General features: G+C 34.3%; 2 protein-coding genes across 5 annotated transcripts; both read left to right on the top strand.

Moving 5' to 3' along the window:
• The first annotated feature begins 203 nt into the window (after positions 1-203).
• Positions 204-9,880, top strand: LOC100810079 (phosphoinositide phosphatase SAC3). Of its 4 annotated transcripts, none has more exons than XM_006593905.4 (16): positions 204-1,191; positions 2,032-2,236; positions 2,318-2,480; positions 3,056-3,278; positions 3,421-3,497; positions 4,293-4,480; positions 4,593-4,690; positions 5,210-5,343; positions 5,432-5,560; positions 5,762-6,122; positions 6,778-6,899; positions 7,324-7,425; positions 7,745-7,939; positions 8,385-8,561; positions 8,755-8,869; positions 9,299-9,880. In XM_006593905.4, exons 1-16 carry the CDS (start codon positions 1,072-1,074, stop codon positions 9,413-9,415), a joined length of 2,526 nt encoding a protein of 841 aa, XP_006593968.1. In that variant the 5' UTR covers positions 204-1,071; the 3' UTR covers positions 9,416-9,880. The 4 variants fall into 4 exon arrangements, with proteins under 4 accessions (XP_006593968.1, XP_014620933.1, XP_003542382.2 ...); XM_014765447.3 differs by having other exon boundaries at positions 9,290-9,880; XM_003542334.5 differs by having other exon boundaries at positions 376-1,191; positions 5,759-6,122.
• Positions 9,881-12,210: 2,330 nt separating this feature from the next.
• LOC102669681 (F-box/kelch-repeat protein At3g23880) lies at positions 12,211-14,468 on the top strand. The gene is given in 2 exon segments (XM_041008047.1): positions 12,211-12,727; positions 12,730-14,468. Coding segments are annotated over 2 exon segments (1,116 nt in total). The 5' UTR covers positions 12,211-12,321; the 3' UTR covers positions 13,440-14,468.
• Positions 14,469-15,416: the final 948 nt, after the last annotated feature.

Below are 15,416 nucleotides of genomic sequence, written 5' to 3'. Positions count from 1 at the left end.
CTTGGACAATAATTATACTTGTAAATTCATTTTCTTCTACATCTTCTCGAGTAGCCTGTAGCCATCACGAACTAATTCAGATGACACGTTTCACAATACGTCGGTCGTTGAATAATAAATTAAATTTGTAAGAAGAAAAAAAAAAGATACTGTAATGGATATAACTAGTTACGTATTTAATAATGTTTGCAATATTACACATGATTCTTTCTCATCAATAATTATCAAGAGTAATAATTTTAACATTGCTGTTCTAGATATACTATGCGTTTTCTTTTATTACTCCTTTTTTTTCGAATTTCAATGTGTGGACGGAAAATTCACACATCAACTTTTAATTTTATTTATTTAATTTTGATTTTCACGCTGTGGTTTTGATTTGTTCTTTGGATCTGAGCCTTCGTCTTCACCTTCTCTCTCATGAGAGAAAAGAGAGAAATCAGATTTTTTTAAAAAATTAAAATTAAAATTTAAATTATATATCCATTTTTCTTAAAAAAAATTGAATCAATAATTAGCAGCTCTTGTTCCTGCACCCGTGGTTCCAACCTTTTTTGTTCTCGAACCTCCCAAATCTTCTTTCTCCTCTTCAATTTTCGCCCAGTTTTCTCTGCTCGATCTTCTCATCGTGTCTTGTTCGCGAAGAGATTCCATTTTCAAAATACCCACATGCTGTGATCCCCCATGTGTGCAAGAGTGCAATCACATATTCCGTTAAAAAAAAATAAAAAAATTCAATTTTTGCTTGTGGGGTGGCGATTTTTCGATCTGGGTGTGTGGAGGGTGGAGTGAGGAATAGTGGGTCGTTGTTGGGTTATAGCAGTGATGGTTGTTTTGGATGGAGCTGAGAGGATGAGGAAAGATCAATAATTTTGGAATTAGTTTTGAAAAATAATGCTGTATCTGAAGCAGCCTAGAGTTCAGGGTATGGGTTTGGATTTTTGGGTTGTCGGTCTTTTGCATTGTGCTGATTCTGAATTTTTGTGATTTTGTGTTATTACTCCTTGCATGCCATTTTGGTGGTTTCCCTGAGCCTGAGGCTCGGGGGATCTGAGTGTTGCAGAGAAAGTTATGGCATCTTCAGAGAATGAACCTTGTCACTCTCCTTCTGCCTCTGATCAATCCCCTTCTCCTCCTTCTCCTCCTTCCAATGTCTGTATGCAGAAATTTAGGCTATATGAGACTCGATCGGTAATGCCCTTTTATTCTTCTTTCCACTGTTTCGAAACTGTTGTTGTAGTTTGCAGTCTGCTAGGGGATCTCTTTGATTTTGTCATGTGATTTGATCTTTCTGTGTTGTAGAAATTATAAAATATTTGTGGATAATTTTAACCTTCACTGTAGATCAATAGTATTATCGATGCACTTGTTTCTTGTTCATATTCATATATGGTGTTGTATGTATGTATATAATGTTTTAGTGCATTTATTATCCTAGTTGTGCACCATTGTCTCAAAGCTGCCTACTTGACTTTTTTTTTTTGAATGTTTTTAGAAAAGACTTGACCAGCTGGTCATCCAGTGTGTTGGATTCTTGCACGATGATTAGACTTCAATGTGTGTTTTGAACTTCCTTGCTTTCATTGTTTTATGATATAAAAATTAGTTTGGGCAAACTAGAAAGAACTACTTAGCTTGGTTGCCTCATTCCATGTTTTGGTGAAGTTCTTATCCTGTTCCTAGTTTAATATTCTTATGTATGGTTTTTGCCTTTCTGAAATGCTTCAGAATGAAATCTTTATGCCTTTTCGTTTGATCATTTATGTGGATGCTTCATAATTCCTTCTTATCTTAAATTGGGATATGTTATTTATCTAGCTTTGAAAGTGGGTTGTCTCTTGCTTCTCATCATGCTTTAGATCCTTGGATGTATGTATTATCATCCCTGGTAATCTAATATGCATACTAAGCTTGGGACATCCCATTCGAGAAATTTAATTTGCAAAATTGAATGTTATTGGAGTTGCAGTGTTTATCATGCTTGTCTTGTACTTAAAAATATTTAACTTCTGCATTTTTTTTATTCCACAGAACTTTTACATGATAGGAAGGGACAAGAGCAGGACATATTGGAAAGTACTAAAGATTGACCGTCTTGATCCTTCCGAGCTAAATTTGCGTGAAGATTCCACCACATATACAGAAAGTGAATGTTCTGATCTTTTGAGACGGATACATGAGGGTAACAAGTCCACAGGTGGACTAAAATTTGTTACAACTTGTTATGGAATTGTAGGTATGTAAATCCATAATGTCTTGTCTACCTGCCTGTTGACCAATTATGAGTTAGTGTCTTGATATACTATTCTGGTTTTAGGGTTCATCAAATTTTTGGGGCCTTACTACATGCTGCTTATCACAAAAAGAAGGCAAATTGGTGCAATCTGTGGTCATACAGTATATGCTGTCTCAAAGAGCGAGATGATTCCATTGCCAAATTCTTCAGTTCGGTCTAACATCAATTCTAAAAATGAAAACAGGTCTTTACAATCTTGCATATTACGTCAATTCTACTTATCATGGAAAACCTGGATTTTAGCCCAAGTGATGCTCAGCATCTATTTGCATGTTATTCATTATATATGAACATTTATTTGCTTCTTTTTGTTTCAAATGCTCATTTCTTCCCATTGTTTCCTGTAACTAAGTAAAACAAGAAAATATTTTGTTTTTATTTTAATTTACTTGGATTTCTACTGGTCTCTCTGTTTCTACCCATTATCCAGTTTTAAAATTATTTCAGTTATCCTTTGTTTATAAACATTTGAAATTAATATAAAAGCAGATAAAATTATATGATTACATCCCTTCTGTTTGACTCAAATATAAATATGACATGTTAAAGAAGCACACTGATTTGTTGAGGAGAACCTAATTTTGATTAGACTTTGTTTATGATATTTTGGTGTAATTTAGAAATGCTACATGGTTCCTATTATTAATCACATCTTTGAAATTAAACAGGTTTTTTTGGCATTATGTCAAATTTTATTGTTCTTTCTACATACATTATCAGGTTTTGTATTAATTATTTAATTTTTTATTGATTTTTTAGGTACAAGAGGCTCCTATGCATGGTTGACCTTACAAAGGATTTCTTTTTCAGCTACTCATACCACATTATGCGTAGTCTTCAAAGGAACATGTGTGATGATGAGACAGGCCATATTCTTTATGAGACCATGTTTGTTTGGAACGAATTCTTAACTCGAGGAATTCGGAATCACCTCCAGAATACTATTTGGACAGTTGCACTAGTGTATGGATTTTTTAAACAGGTGAAGACAGGTTACTCAAAGTTCCGTTGGATACTGTATTCATTGATTGATTAATCTTGTCAAGTAACTGGTTCCTGCTTAAGACAAGCAATTTTGTCTTCCTCATCTTGAATATCTGACCTCTATCTGGTGGCTTCATTAGGAAATGCTTATGATATCCAGACGGGAGTTCACACTTACGCTCATTGCAAGACGATCACGTCATTATGCTGGCACTAGGTCCGTAAATTTCATCATATCTTATTTCCAATATTAAATCCATTGAATTATTTTCCAATGTGATTATGTCTGCATATCATCCAATTGGTATCTGGTTCTATAATTTGACTGTGTGCAAACTTAGCTAGTCAATCTATCAAGTGCCTCCTCTGATGATTTTATCCTTCTTATGCTGAGGATTTTATCCGTATACAGTTTTACACTGGTCCTTTTTTTTTTTTTTTGTAAATTTTAGTTGTTTTAGTTTGTCACTATGTCTTTGCAGTTTGAATATAAAATGAGTATAGTATAGGGAATGTGGCATGGAATAATCTGTTTTTTACGTTCTTATGATGGTATGAATCTCCGTTTACATTTGGGTGTTGAAATTATTAATGGGCATCTGTCCAAGTATTACAACAAGTATTGCAATGTCGAGAGTGGGCTGGTCTTCCCGTAGGATTGTGCATGGTTGCTACTTTGTCAAAAATTCCCAAGGCAATTTGGACTTGGCACCTCTTGCTTTATATTCACTTTCTTTTTTTTTAACACCCCCCCCCCCCCCCCCTGAAAAAATAAAGTCCAACTAGCTTAGCCCAATTGTGACTTGCATTAAGTGAGGCGGTAGACCATGAGTGGAAACTTGAAAGCAATCACATGCAAGATTTTCTGCACATGGTAAGGGAATATATATAAGCAGAGTGCAAGCAGTAAAAACTTGAATTTTCAAGATAGATATGGTAGAAAGATGTCTCTATATTTGCAATAATTTATTTGTACAATTCACAGTTTCACTTATTTGATTATTTTGTCTAGGTATTTGAGGCGTGGTGTTAATGAGAAAGGAAGAGTAGCAAATGATGTTGAGACAGAACAAATAGTCTTTGAGGATGTTGCTGAAGGTCTTCCCATCCAAATAAGCTCTATCATCCAGAACCGTGGTTCAATCCCTCTTTTCTGGTCACAGGAAACTTCAAAACTAAATATTAAACCAGATATTATATGTATGCCCTCCCATTTCACAAATATTGTAGCACTAGCAGAGTTATTTTTCTCTCAATTTTTCTACTTCCATGTGGAGATGTTTATGCTTATGTAGTCACTTATTTTTTCCAGTGTCAAAAAAGGATCAGAATTATCAAGCCACTAGACTTCACTTTGAAAACCTTGTCAAAAGATATGGGAATCCCATAATTATTTTGAATTTAATAAAGGTAATCTTTTTCCCCCTCATTTATTACATGTCATCATCTAAATTCTTGAAAAATCTATTTTCTTATATCTTGGGTGTGTTGAAACATATTGATGTTGTAATTGGTTATTTCTTGACTAGTTTTATGTTATATTTTTGTCAAAATAAAATAAAGGTGATATAATGATGACAAAGTGAATATTGTGTTGATTTGTTAGAATATCTACATAATATTTAGAGGAAGAGAATGATGCATGATGGATTAGAATAAATTATTTTACTTTTTAAGTTTTTTGTTCCCCTATTTAATTTAATTAGGATCAGGAGTCCAGTATTAGTATTAACAGGACTATTGCGTTAGTACTTACTAATTAGTATGACATAATACACCTTAGCAATTCAATATCTATTATTTTGTGTATGCATTCTCTCCTTTTCTCCCTCCTTACTTAAGTCCTAAACCTTATAATTTCAACTGTATCATTTTTGTACAAGACTCCTGGATGGGGTGATTAAGTTTCTTTTTCCATTTAACCAACAGACCCATGAGAAGAAGCCTCGCGAGTCCATACTTCGTCAAGAGTTTGCTAATGCCATAGATTTCATTAATAAAGATTTATCCGAGGAGAACAGGCTTAGGTTCCTTCATTGGGATCTGCACAAACATTTTCAGAGGTTGATTTTTTATTGTATAATTCTATCCTTTTTGGCAAATTACAATGTGCTTTCCGATTAAGCTGATTTTCCTTATATTCATTTCCAGCAAAGCTACAAATGTCTTGCAGCTTCTTGGCAAAGTGGCTGCATATGCATTGACATTAACAAGTTTTTTCTATTGCCAAACGACACCAACCTTGAGACCAGAAGAAAGTCTGAAATGGCAAAGTACAGAGTATGTTTTTCATTTGTTTCAAATCTTCAATTACCTTTTGCAACGTTTCTTAGATAAGAACAATGATATCAGCTTTTCCAAAGAATAAACCAGACAGTGTTTATAAAAAAAAATGGTTAATGCTTGATGGACAGAGGAAATACCTAAAGTTTTTCCTCAGGCATTTTTTGTTTACTTAATGTTAAGTTTTACATGCAGCAGTGTTGATGAGGGAACCTTTTCACCTACTAGACATGCCAATGATGATAATGGGGATGCTAATAATTTAGAGAGGAAACCAAGTGAAGGAAACAATGATGCCAATGAAAATCATTCTGTCAAACCACCCATGTTGCAGAGGGGGGTGCTCAGGACCAACTGCATAGACTGCTTGGATCGCACTAATGTTGCACAATATGCATATGGGTTGGCTGCTCTTGGCCACCAGCTCCATGCTCTGGGAGTTATTGACCACCCAAAAATTGATCTTGATGACCCTGTAGCAGATGATTTGATGGGGTTTTATGAGCGGATGGGTGATACACTCGCACATCAGTATGGTGGTTCTGCTGCTCACAACAAGGTGATTTGCACTCTGCAGCTTGTCACAACTGCTTCAGTTTACATATTCTAATGTAGCTTAGGAACTGATAGTTTTGCTCCATTTTCTTTTTTAATTACCGAAGAAGCCAGTTGAATAGATTTGTTTTTAATAAATGTTATCATTGCTCATTGGCTTTAAACTTTGTGATGGTAAAGATAACCATCAAACTTCCTTTTTTTGGTGGAGGGGGAGGTTGGAGAAAGTAGACCTTTTTATTTATCTCCCAATCAAAATTATTTAAGGGTTAACTACAGATCATAGCTTTCTAATTATGTTGTTTGAGCTGGATGGCATATAATATCCTTGTTAGCTTTCTTGTTAGTACTGTGAGAATGGACTGATATACTGTGTTGATCCCATGCATCATTTATAGAGAACATTGACAAATACGGCTTTGTGGCTATCAATAATTGTCTAAAATAATGTAGGAAATTAGAGTTAATTTCTCTTTATTGAGAATGTTCCACTGATGGGCTGGTCAATCTTTCGATGATTATGTATTTCTTGCCTGTTAAATTGGCAGAGTAGCAGTGGTCATAGGATTTTCTTTCCTGTTATATCTACACTATACATTGGTATAACATGTTTTAACCTTTTCTGATAGTCTTTTTCTATAACTTGGGTTTCTATATAGATTTTCTCTGAGAGGAGGGGCCAGTGGAGAGCTGCAACACAGTCTCAGGAGTTTTTTAGGACTCTTCAACGCTATTATAGCAATGCATACATGGATGCTATGAAACAGGATGCAATCAATGTGTATGTGCTACAGTCATGCATTGTCTTCTTTTTCTATATGCCTCCAAGTTATATACTTATATTATCTCTGGATTGGAGCTTGGCTTCTACCTGGTTTGTTTGTTATTTTCTGTTCTGTCTCTACCTCTCTGTTATAGGGAGCTTTTGTTTTGGACAAGAGATTTCTTTAAAATGGAAAGAAGGATAACACAGTAGGATTAGAAATGCTCCTCAAATATTGCAAATATAAAACAGGGACTATGCAACAGACTTTTCCAACCCCTCTGCATGTCTTTGTGTCTTCTAGCTTAGTAGCAACTTTTGTGATATTTTTTTTGGCAGCTTGTACTTTTGTCATATATTCTATTGTAAAGATGCCTTTGCAATTTTAACTTATTATTCTCTTCTTCTAATCATGAGATGATCTTTCTGTTTATTGGGGCAGATTCCTGGGGCATTTTCAGCCACAACAGGGTAAGCCTGCTCTATGGGAGTTGGGTTCAGATCAGCTCTATGATGCAGGAAGACATGGAGATGACGATGCTAGGTATTTGAATATGATATATGGAATATAACACTTTTTTTCCCCTAACCTTCTATGAAATGGTCCTTGCTTGAAGATCTTGCATTGGGGTTTTTCTCTGTCTGGAACTTGCACAGTCCACCTTCCCCTTCCATATTTTTTATATTGATCTATGAAACGTATGCCCTGGCCCTAGTAGACACTTTGTTAAAACAATCTAAAATAAAATTTGATATTTCATAATCATTTGAGCTTGTTGCAAATATGATGATAACTTGAAGCATGTACATTGAAAATGCCTATCTATGCAACTAATATGGTAACTATGAAATGGGTTTTTTAGGTCATTTTTCAAAAGATCCTTCTCAGATGGAAACATTCTTAATGAAAGTTCTACACCGATGTCAGCCCCAAAGGCCAAGCATGAAAAATTCCCAAGCCAAGGCGGCTTACCAGATCGATCAGAAGAAGGAAGCAAGGGACTCTGTGAGTCATCACCAGAAATATCTACTACTGAGAGTGACATCTCATTTTCAAGGTTTGTGTTCTATATTAATGTAAACTTAAGTGTAATCTGTTTTAAGTTGTACAGGAGGAAATAGATAATCATCACTCCCATTTTATACAGTCTCTCTTTTCTACTGTCTTTATTAGTCACCTTAATCTAGAAAGTTTTTATTTCGTAGCATGCTTTTCTGTATAAGATTTTTTGTACATGTATAGTAAATATTTTCTAGAAGATGGGAAAAAAATTATTCTATTCATTCGAGATTGTCCTCTCTTTTCTTTATCATTGCTTTGTTTGTATTTTGAAATGTCCAATACATTGTAAATTTGTAATCTAAAATGTTCAATGAGCTCATATTGCGCAGATACAAATTGGAACTTGTGTTGCCTGCTTGTATGATGGCATGTTCTGCAATTTGCTGCTTAATTTTCTCCACTGAGTCTGTGTATGATATACAATTCATTTTTATGTGTAGGTACACTCCCTCAATGCCTCGGAGACAGCTCTTTGGAGATATGCAAAGAGAGCGCTGCCTTGAAAGTGAACATATTTACTATTCTGATCACGGGGATTCCTTCAGCTGCTCCAACTTTGTTGACCTGGATTGGCTATCTTCTTCAGGAAATTCATGTGAAGAAGAGCCATTTGAGAGGTAATACATTTTATAGGAACTGAATTTGCTATGCAATTAATGGGAAAATATGACTGTCTTGGTTATGTCCTGTTCTTTTTTCTGATGGTCTTCAAAATTTACCCAAGTTTCTTTCCTTCTTTCTGGTGTTTTGTATTTGTTTTATCCAAAATCATTTTTGTTGAGTTTAGAAGCAAATTTATACCGAATGCAGGTCATCAATTACCAACTCTCCAATTGCTGGAGTTTCTTCAGAAAATGTTGTCAATGGAATAATGGTAGGTGAGGCAACTGCCTCCACTAGTGATTGGGGGGCCTCCAGCCTAAAGGTATCACACTTTCTGATACAATATAATATCACATTCACTACTTCCTCATTCCTTTAGATTCATTGTACTTCCATACCAATGAACATGATGTAATTAATATATTGAATCCGTTAATTATACATTGCAAGTTTTCATTCACATGATGCAGTGTATGTAGTTTTGAACCATGCATTTGAATTCATTGTTTTAGTAAAAAAAAAGTAATAAACAGTTTAGGCTATTCTTGGTCTACTAAGGGTATGTTTTGCTCTGATATGATAAAAGATAATGTATTCTGTGCATAATGCACAATAATCTTTTACCATTCATTTAGGATATGCATGACTTTATGTTGGTCCGAACTTTTAACAAGTTTATGTGTGTTCTACTTCTTAAATTACTTGGTCTTTATTTCAGAATTCACACACTAATTCTGTGTAGTATTCTCAGGGAAGGGAACAAACTGAATCCGAGTTATCCTACGGTGATGCACGGTCCAACACACCAGAGGAATTTCCAGATACTTTTGTAAACTGGGTGACTTATGGACAGACACTTTGCCATTGAACTTTGCATATGATCTCTTGCACTAATGTATGATTGACATTTTTTTGGCTTGGTCTAAAGATGCTTATTAGAAGAAACTAGAGAGAAGGAACCGGGTAAAGAAAAAGAATCAGGCATTTGGGTAGGCTTCTGTTTATGTGGTGCTAATCTAAGAATCATCCTGGGGCCAATCTTGGTATTGACATGCAACATTAATATTTCTGTTGTGAAGATCTCAATCAAATCCTCAAGGCATAGTAGAAAATAGTGCATAGCAAGTGTTTGTAAAATTCTTCACTGTCTTTTTCTTTCTTTTACTATTATTATTATTATTATTATTGTTATTTTCTGTTATTGTCTTCTTGGAGTTCGGTGTTTTCATTATTCTTTCAGCAGTTTTAATAGGTGCACCTTTTGTAAATATTATTTACCCTGTTTTGTGGGAGCTTCACTTTTAGAATTGTAGATATAATTGATTCTTTTAAATAACTTTGCTTGTTGTAATGTATAATGTAGAACTCATGCGGTTTGTGGGAGCTTCACTTTTAGTTTTGTGGGAGCTTCACTTTTAGAATTGTAGGTAAATTGCGGTTCTCTACGAGTTAATGCTCAAGAGTTCATAAATGTCTAATCCGATAACGGAAATAAATTTATGATTTTTATTTCCTTTTTTATATACGAACAATACATGTAAAACGAGACGTTCATATAATTTTAAAAAACTAAAATTGTAATATAAATTATAGATCACTAGTTAAAATAATGTAAAGTTTTTTTTTATATATAAAATTCATACTTATACTATAAATATGAATCTTGAATAAGAATTCTTTTAGGAGTTATTCATACCTATGTCAATTACAACCTGGCTGTATTAAAGGTTTGGATTTGGTGTAAGACTTTTCTTCTTAGTTTTGTAAAGAAAAGATAAGTTGTGTGATTGCCCAGCAACTTTTTCTTAAAAGCAAAACGATTGACACTGAACTTTAAAGTGCCAAGCCAACACAAGGAGTATGATCGTTACAAGAACAAAACCACATGGAAAGCCATTCAAAGTTCAATATATGGTGCACAATTGCATGTTGAACATCGTTACAGAAGGTGTAGGGAATAGATCATCAGCTAGTACTCCACAATCCCAAATTTGGGTTCCTAAGAAATGCATGCATCAACAACGTTGACCATTATTGTTTAAAACATTGACATAAGAAGCAATTTCCTTTTGGGAAAATCATTTATAATAAAAAGAAAATTAAAATGACATAATTTAACCCAAAGATTTTGATTGCAATTTGCAACCAACAAATTAGTCTCAGCCACAAAACCAATTTTAGAAAAGGTTCTAAAATTATGTCTTCTCCTAGCTAACTAGCTTGCACGGAATGAAAAGGTTCTAAAACTACTTAAAGTATATAACTATTATCTCAAATTGGATAAGGCAAAACCAAGCTTTGAACATAATGACTGGTCTCCAAGAAAACTATTCCATTAAGCTTTACTCCTCCAATATTACACAGAACAAGTTCCAACTCTTGAATGTTTGCCACCACCAACTTTACATCGCCCTTTGCAGCATGCATGGACGTCCAATGCGGAGAAACAGATTTTCGAAGAGCCTCATGATTAACCATCTTCATTTCCAAAACAACGAGATGGTTTCTCTTATAATCAAGAGAAAGTCATAGACAATCACTAAATTGTTTTTCAACTTCTAGGAGGTCACCAAAGGGTATATCAAGAGCAACCGGTAGCGGCAAATATCTGTGTCTCCTTCCTTAAATCAAAGGAAAAAACTCCATACTGATCATTAAGTACTCCTATCCAGTTAAGAGTGCCACCCAGAATCCATCCCCTACCTTGAACTATACGGGGAAAACTTGTCCAACTTGCAACGTTTCTCCAACAATTGTCACCCATGCAGTAAACTCTCGGTTCAGTTTTCAATTGCATGGAGGAGTATTGAACCGCTGCCACCACCTTGTAAGTGTTGCTTGAATCATCATAGCCAAAGCCCATCTTCGCTTCCCAAGTACCTATTTTTGGGATCTTAACCTTGTAGCGGGATTCCGAAATCACGATCACAATCACAATCGCGAGTGGTAGTCATAGCCCACACACAGACCAATCCATTACGTACCCCAACCATGTTGTGGCACTTCTGATCGAATCCGTGGCCACCAACTTCATCCATGAGTGATGGGTGGTCATCGAGTAAACGTTGCATGGAGCAGTAGCGTGGGGTGGTGTCTCTGCGTGATCCTTCAACATGCAGTTTCACGAAAATAGGATCGAAAACTAGGGTTTTCCAAAACTTGCAAACGCACCTCAACCGCAAAAGTGTTTTCTCCGGAAGCCATGGCGGAATTTCCACTTGGAGCTCGCAAGGGAGAACAACTACTGCATCATCATAGCGACCACGATTCATTCTCGTGACAAATGTATACCATGGACTGAACCCTACCACCAATAAATAGCCAAAATATTTAACAGTTTTCTTCAGAAAATTAATTTTCATGATTTCAACGTTAAGAGGAATATCTATTTTAAATTTAAATTTTCATCTTATCATTTCTTATATTTTAAATTTAAATTTTCATCTTATCAAAGTGTACAAGTTATCAAATTAATATTTTTAAAAGATAAATGATCAAATTATTAAATCTACACTACACAAAAAAGGATAAAGGGGTGACAATTTAAAGTAAAATATATTAGTATCGTGAATTTATTTGAATTAAAATCTATTAGAATATATAACTATCTAATCAATTTAATGTTTTTTTTTAAAGAAATCAACCTTTTTAGATAACAAAAGAATATGGTTGGTGTGAATTGAGATATTTTGGCTATTTATTTTCTTAATACCTGGGCACAGGCCCATACGTACATATGCATTGGTTAATTAAGGTTTCTAGAATTCACAATTTATGGCATTAGTGAGAATGAATCCTGCGCTGGCGCATTTCTCCCTGGCGATGTCACTGAAAATTCTGTCATGGCTTCCGGTGAAAGCACTTTTGCGATTCAGGTGCGTTTGCAAGTCTTGGAAGTCTCTTATGCTTGATCTCTCTTTCGTGAAACTGCACCTTCAAAGATCATACTGCAGAGACACCCCCGTCCTATTCACGTTATTAAACTCCAACTCCAAGGAAGAACAATGCTCCCTACACTACTACTGCTCCATGCAACGTTTACTCGATAACCCATTATCCGCCATTGATGACGGTGACCTCCCATTCAATCAGAAGTACAACGTTGTCGGGGTCTGTAATGGATTGGTCCGTTTGAGTGCTTTGACACATGAAGTCTCTGGGACTACTTTGCAAAAAGGCCATGCCGATTTTGGAACCCGGCCACAAGGCTAAGGTCCAAAAAATCACCATGCATTATGTGCTATATTCATACGTTGATTGGCTTTGGCTACAATGATTCAAGCGACACTTACAAGGTGGTGGCCGTGGTTAAGAAATCACGGGCAATTACGGAATTGAGAGTTTGCTGTTTGGGTGATAATTGTTGGAGAAAGATTGCAACTTGGACTGATTTTCTCCGTGCAATTCATACTAAGGGGCTGTTTATGAGTAACACTCTTAACTGGGTAGGAAGACTTTACACTACCCATCAGAATGCAATCTTTTCCTTTGATATAAGGAAAGAGACATACAGATATTTGTCACTGCCTGTTGATGTTGATGTCCTGTCTGATGACACAGTGATTGGAGTTTTAGGAGGTTGTCTGTGTCTTTCTCATGATTACAAGAGAACTCGTCTCGCTATTTGGCAAATGAAGGAATTTGGAGTTGAGAAATCTAGGACTCCGTTGAAGAAGGTTAGTTATGAGCATCTTCAAATTTCTACATCTTCGTCTTGGATGGCCATGCATGCAAATGGCGATGTCAGGTTGGTGGCAAGCAAATCAGAGTTTGGACTTGTTCTGTATAACCGGAGAGAGAATAGAGTAAAGCCTAATGGGATGTTCTCCAAAACAGTTATTTTGGAGTCCACTCAATACGTTGAAAGCTTGGTTTTGCCTTATCGAATTTGAGCAACTCTGCAACTATTGGCTGCAAGTAAGTGGATTTAGAACAAGACATGTAATGAGAAATTTGTGGCTGAGACTAACTTGTTGGTTCATTCTCGGCTATTGTTATCAGAATCTTTGGATTAAATGAGGCTAATTTTAATTTTCTTTTTTATTAATATAAATGATTTCCTTCTCTCGTGAGTGTTTTATTCTTAGGTTTCTCTATAAGTTCTGTGATCTTCAACTGCAATTGTGCACTTTATATTGAATTTTTAATGGTCTCTCGTGGTTTTGTTCTGGTATTGATCTATATACCTTGTGTTGACTTGGCACACTTTAAAGTTCAATATCAATTATTTTGCTTTTAAGAAAAAATTGCAGGGCAATCATACACCTTATCTTTTCTTACATAATAAAAAAAAAACTAGAAAAAAAGAGAGAAAAAAAGAAGTCTTATTAAAATTAATGTCTCATATGAGAAACATAAATTAATGTCTCATATGAGAAATATGTGACTTATATAGGACTAATAAATAAATAATTAATAATTATAAATTAAATTATAATTGGATTAAATAGTAAAATTTTTTAGAGATAATGACTACTTGATGAAAGTAGTGATTATAATGTGAAATAAGAGGTTCTCTTCCCGATAAAAAAAATATTCTCTCTAACCTTTAATCATCTAGAAGATAGAGACAAAAAAAAAATAGTCAAGGAAGCTAAATCTATGTTTCTTTTCTCTTTAAAGGAATCAAAGTACACCGGAAAAAAACTTCACTCTCAAGAAAGATACGCACTGATTATCTATTATTTGTGATAATCATATATTTTAAGATTTTATGAGTTTCCTATAATAGTTAATCTAAGAAAACCCTTAAGATTTACAAATGACATCAGGACATAGGTTAAAAAATTTATGATTTTTCAAGAATGATTTATTCTCTCTTTAACTATGCATGAACCCTACTTACCAAATTTAGGAATTTTAATTTTTACTGCATGTAGTTTTGATTATATGTTTCAATAATATACTTTTGGTGTTTATTATATTTTTCCGCTATAAGTATGGAATTTTGTATCTAATTTATGTGTGCCTGAATTGACTTCCTCTTGAACTCTACTTGGTGTTTATCGTAGGTTACAATGTTTTGTTTGCTGAGTTTGTATAATAAACTAAACTAATAACAGTCGAGGAAGGAAGCATATATTTTATTTGAACGATGAATTGAAGGAAAGTAATATTTGAATGTAAAAAGCGAAATCTCTCTCTCTCATGTACGTTTAAAAGCAAAAGGAATTATTTTGGAATTGCTAATCTTAGCCCTCTTTTTGCTGTTCTCAATCTCACTTGCTCATTTTTTTTCCAAATATTATTGTTGAACGTGATTAAAGGATTAAAAATTTATGTCATGGAATTAAATTAACATGAATGCTTTGAAATTGTCAATAGTAGTAAATATGTATATGAATATATTTGCTTGATCGTGTTTGAATGCAAAATACAAATAAATGTGAATATCATTTTATGGCCTGGAATTAAATTAATAAAATGGTTATAAATTGTTAATAACAATAAGTATGTACAGGCCGTATATTTGGTTGGAATTAAGTATATGATAGATTTTTTAGTCACCAAAGTGGCTAAATTTATAAGGTTATTTAGTTCCAAATTAATGATTATTTCAATTACTCATAGAATAATGGATGCTAAATTATATGATTATTGGTTTATGGGTAATTAAAATTCATTGTTATAAGGCATTTATGGATCGCCCAAAGATTGATTAGTTGTTCTTTTGATTAATGAATATAATTGTAGGCGATTTGTGTGTATCATTAGTTTTTTTTTATATACCCAAAGGTAATAGATACTACTAATTGGTGCATATTTAATTGCCAAATAATGTTAAGAATTTTATTAGCATCATCATGTTTGTATGTTGTGTTGGTGTATCACCCAAAGGAGAACATCAATATACATTGATTATTTGAATC

Source organism: Glycine max, chromosome 13 (genome assembly GCF_000004515.6).
Source record: "Glycine max cultivar Williams 82 chromosome 13, Glycine_max_v4.0, whole genome shotgun sequence".
NCBI classification, from domain to species: Eukaryota; Viridiplantae; Streptophyta; class Magnoliopsida; order Fabales; family Fabaceae; genus Glycine; species Glycine max.
The sequence above is the reverse complement of the archived record's forward strand: the minus strand, read 5'-3'. Positions and strand labels throughout refer to the sequence as shown.

Excerpts from the sequence above, each read along its gene's own strand:
- LOC100810079 (XM_014765445.3), top strand. The coding sequence starts at position 1,072 with ATGGCATCTTCAGAGAATGAACCTTGTCACTCTCCTTCTGCCTCTGAT. Across the intron at positions 3,279-3,420 it reads TGTATGGATTTTTTAAACAG|GAAATGCTTATGATATCCAG; the intron begins GTGAAGACAGGT and ends TGGCTTCATTAG. Across the intron at positions 7,940-8,384 it reads AGTGACATCTCATTTTCAAG|GTACACTCCCTCAATGCCTC; the intron begins GTTTGTGTTCTA and ends TTTTATGTGTAG.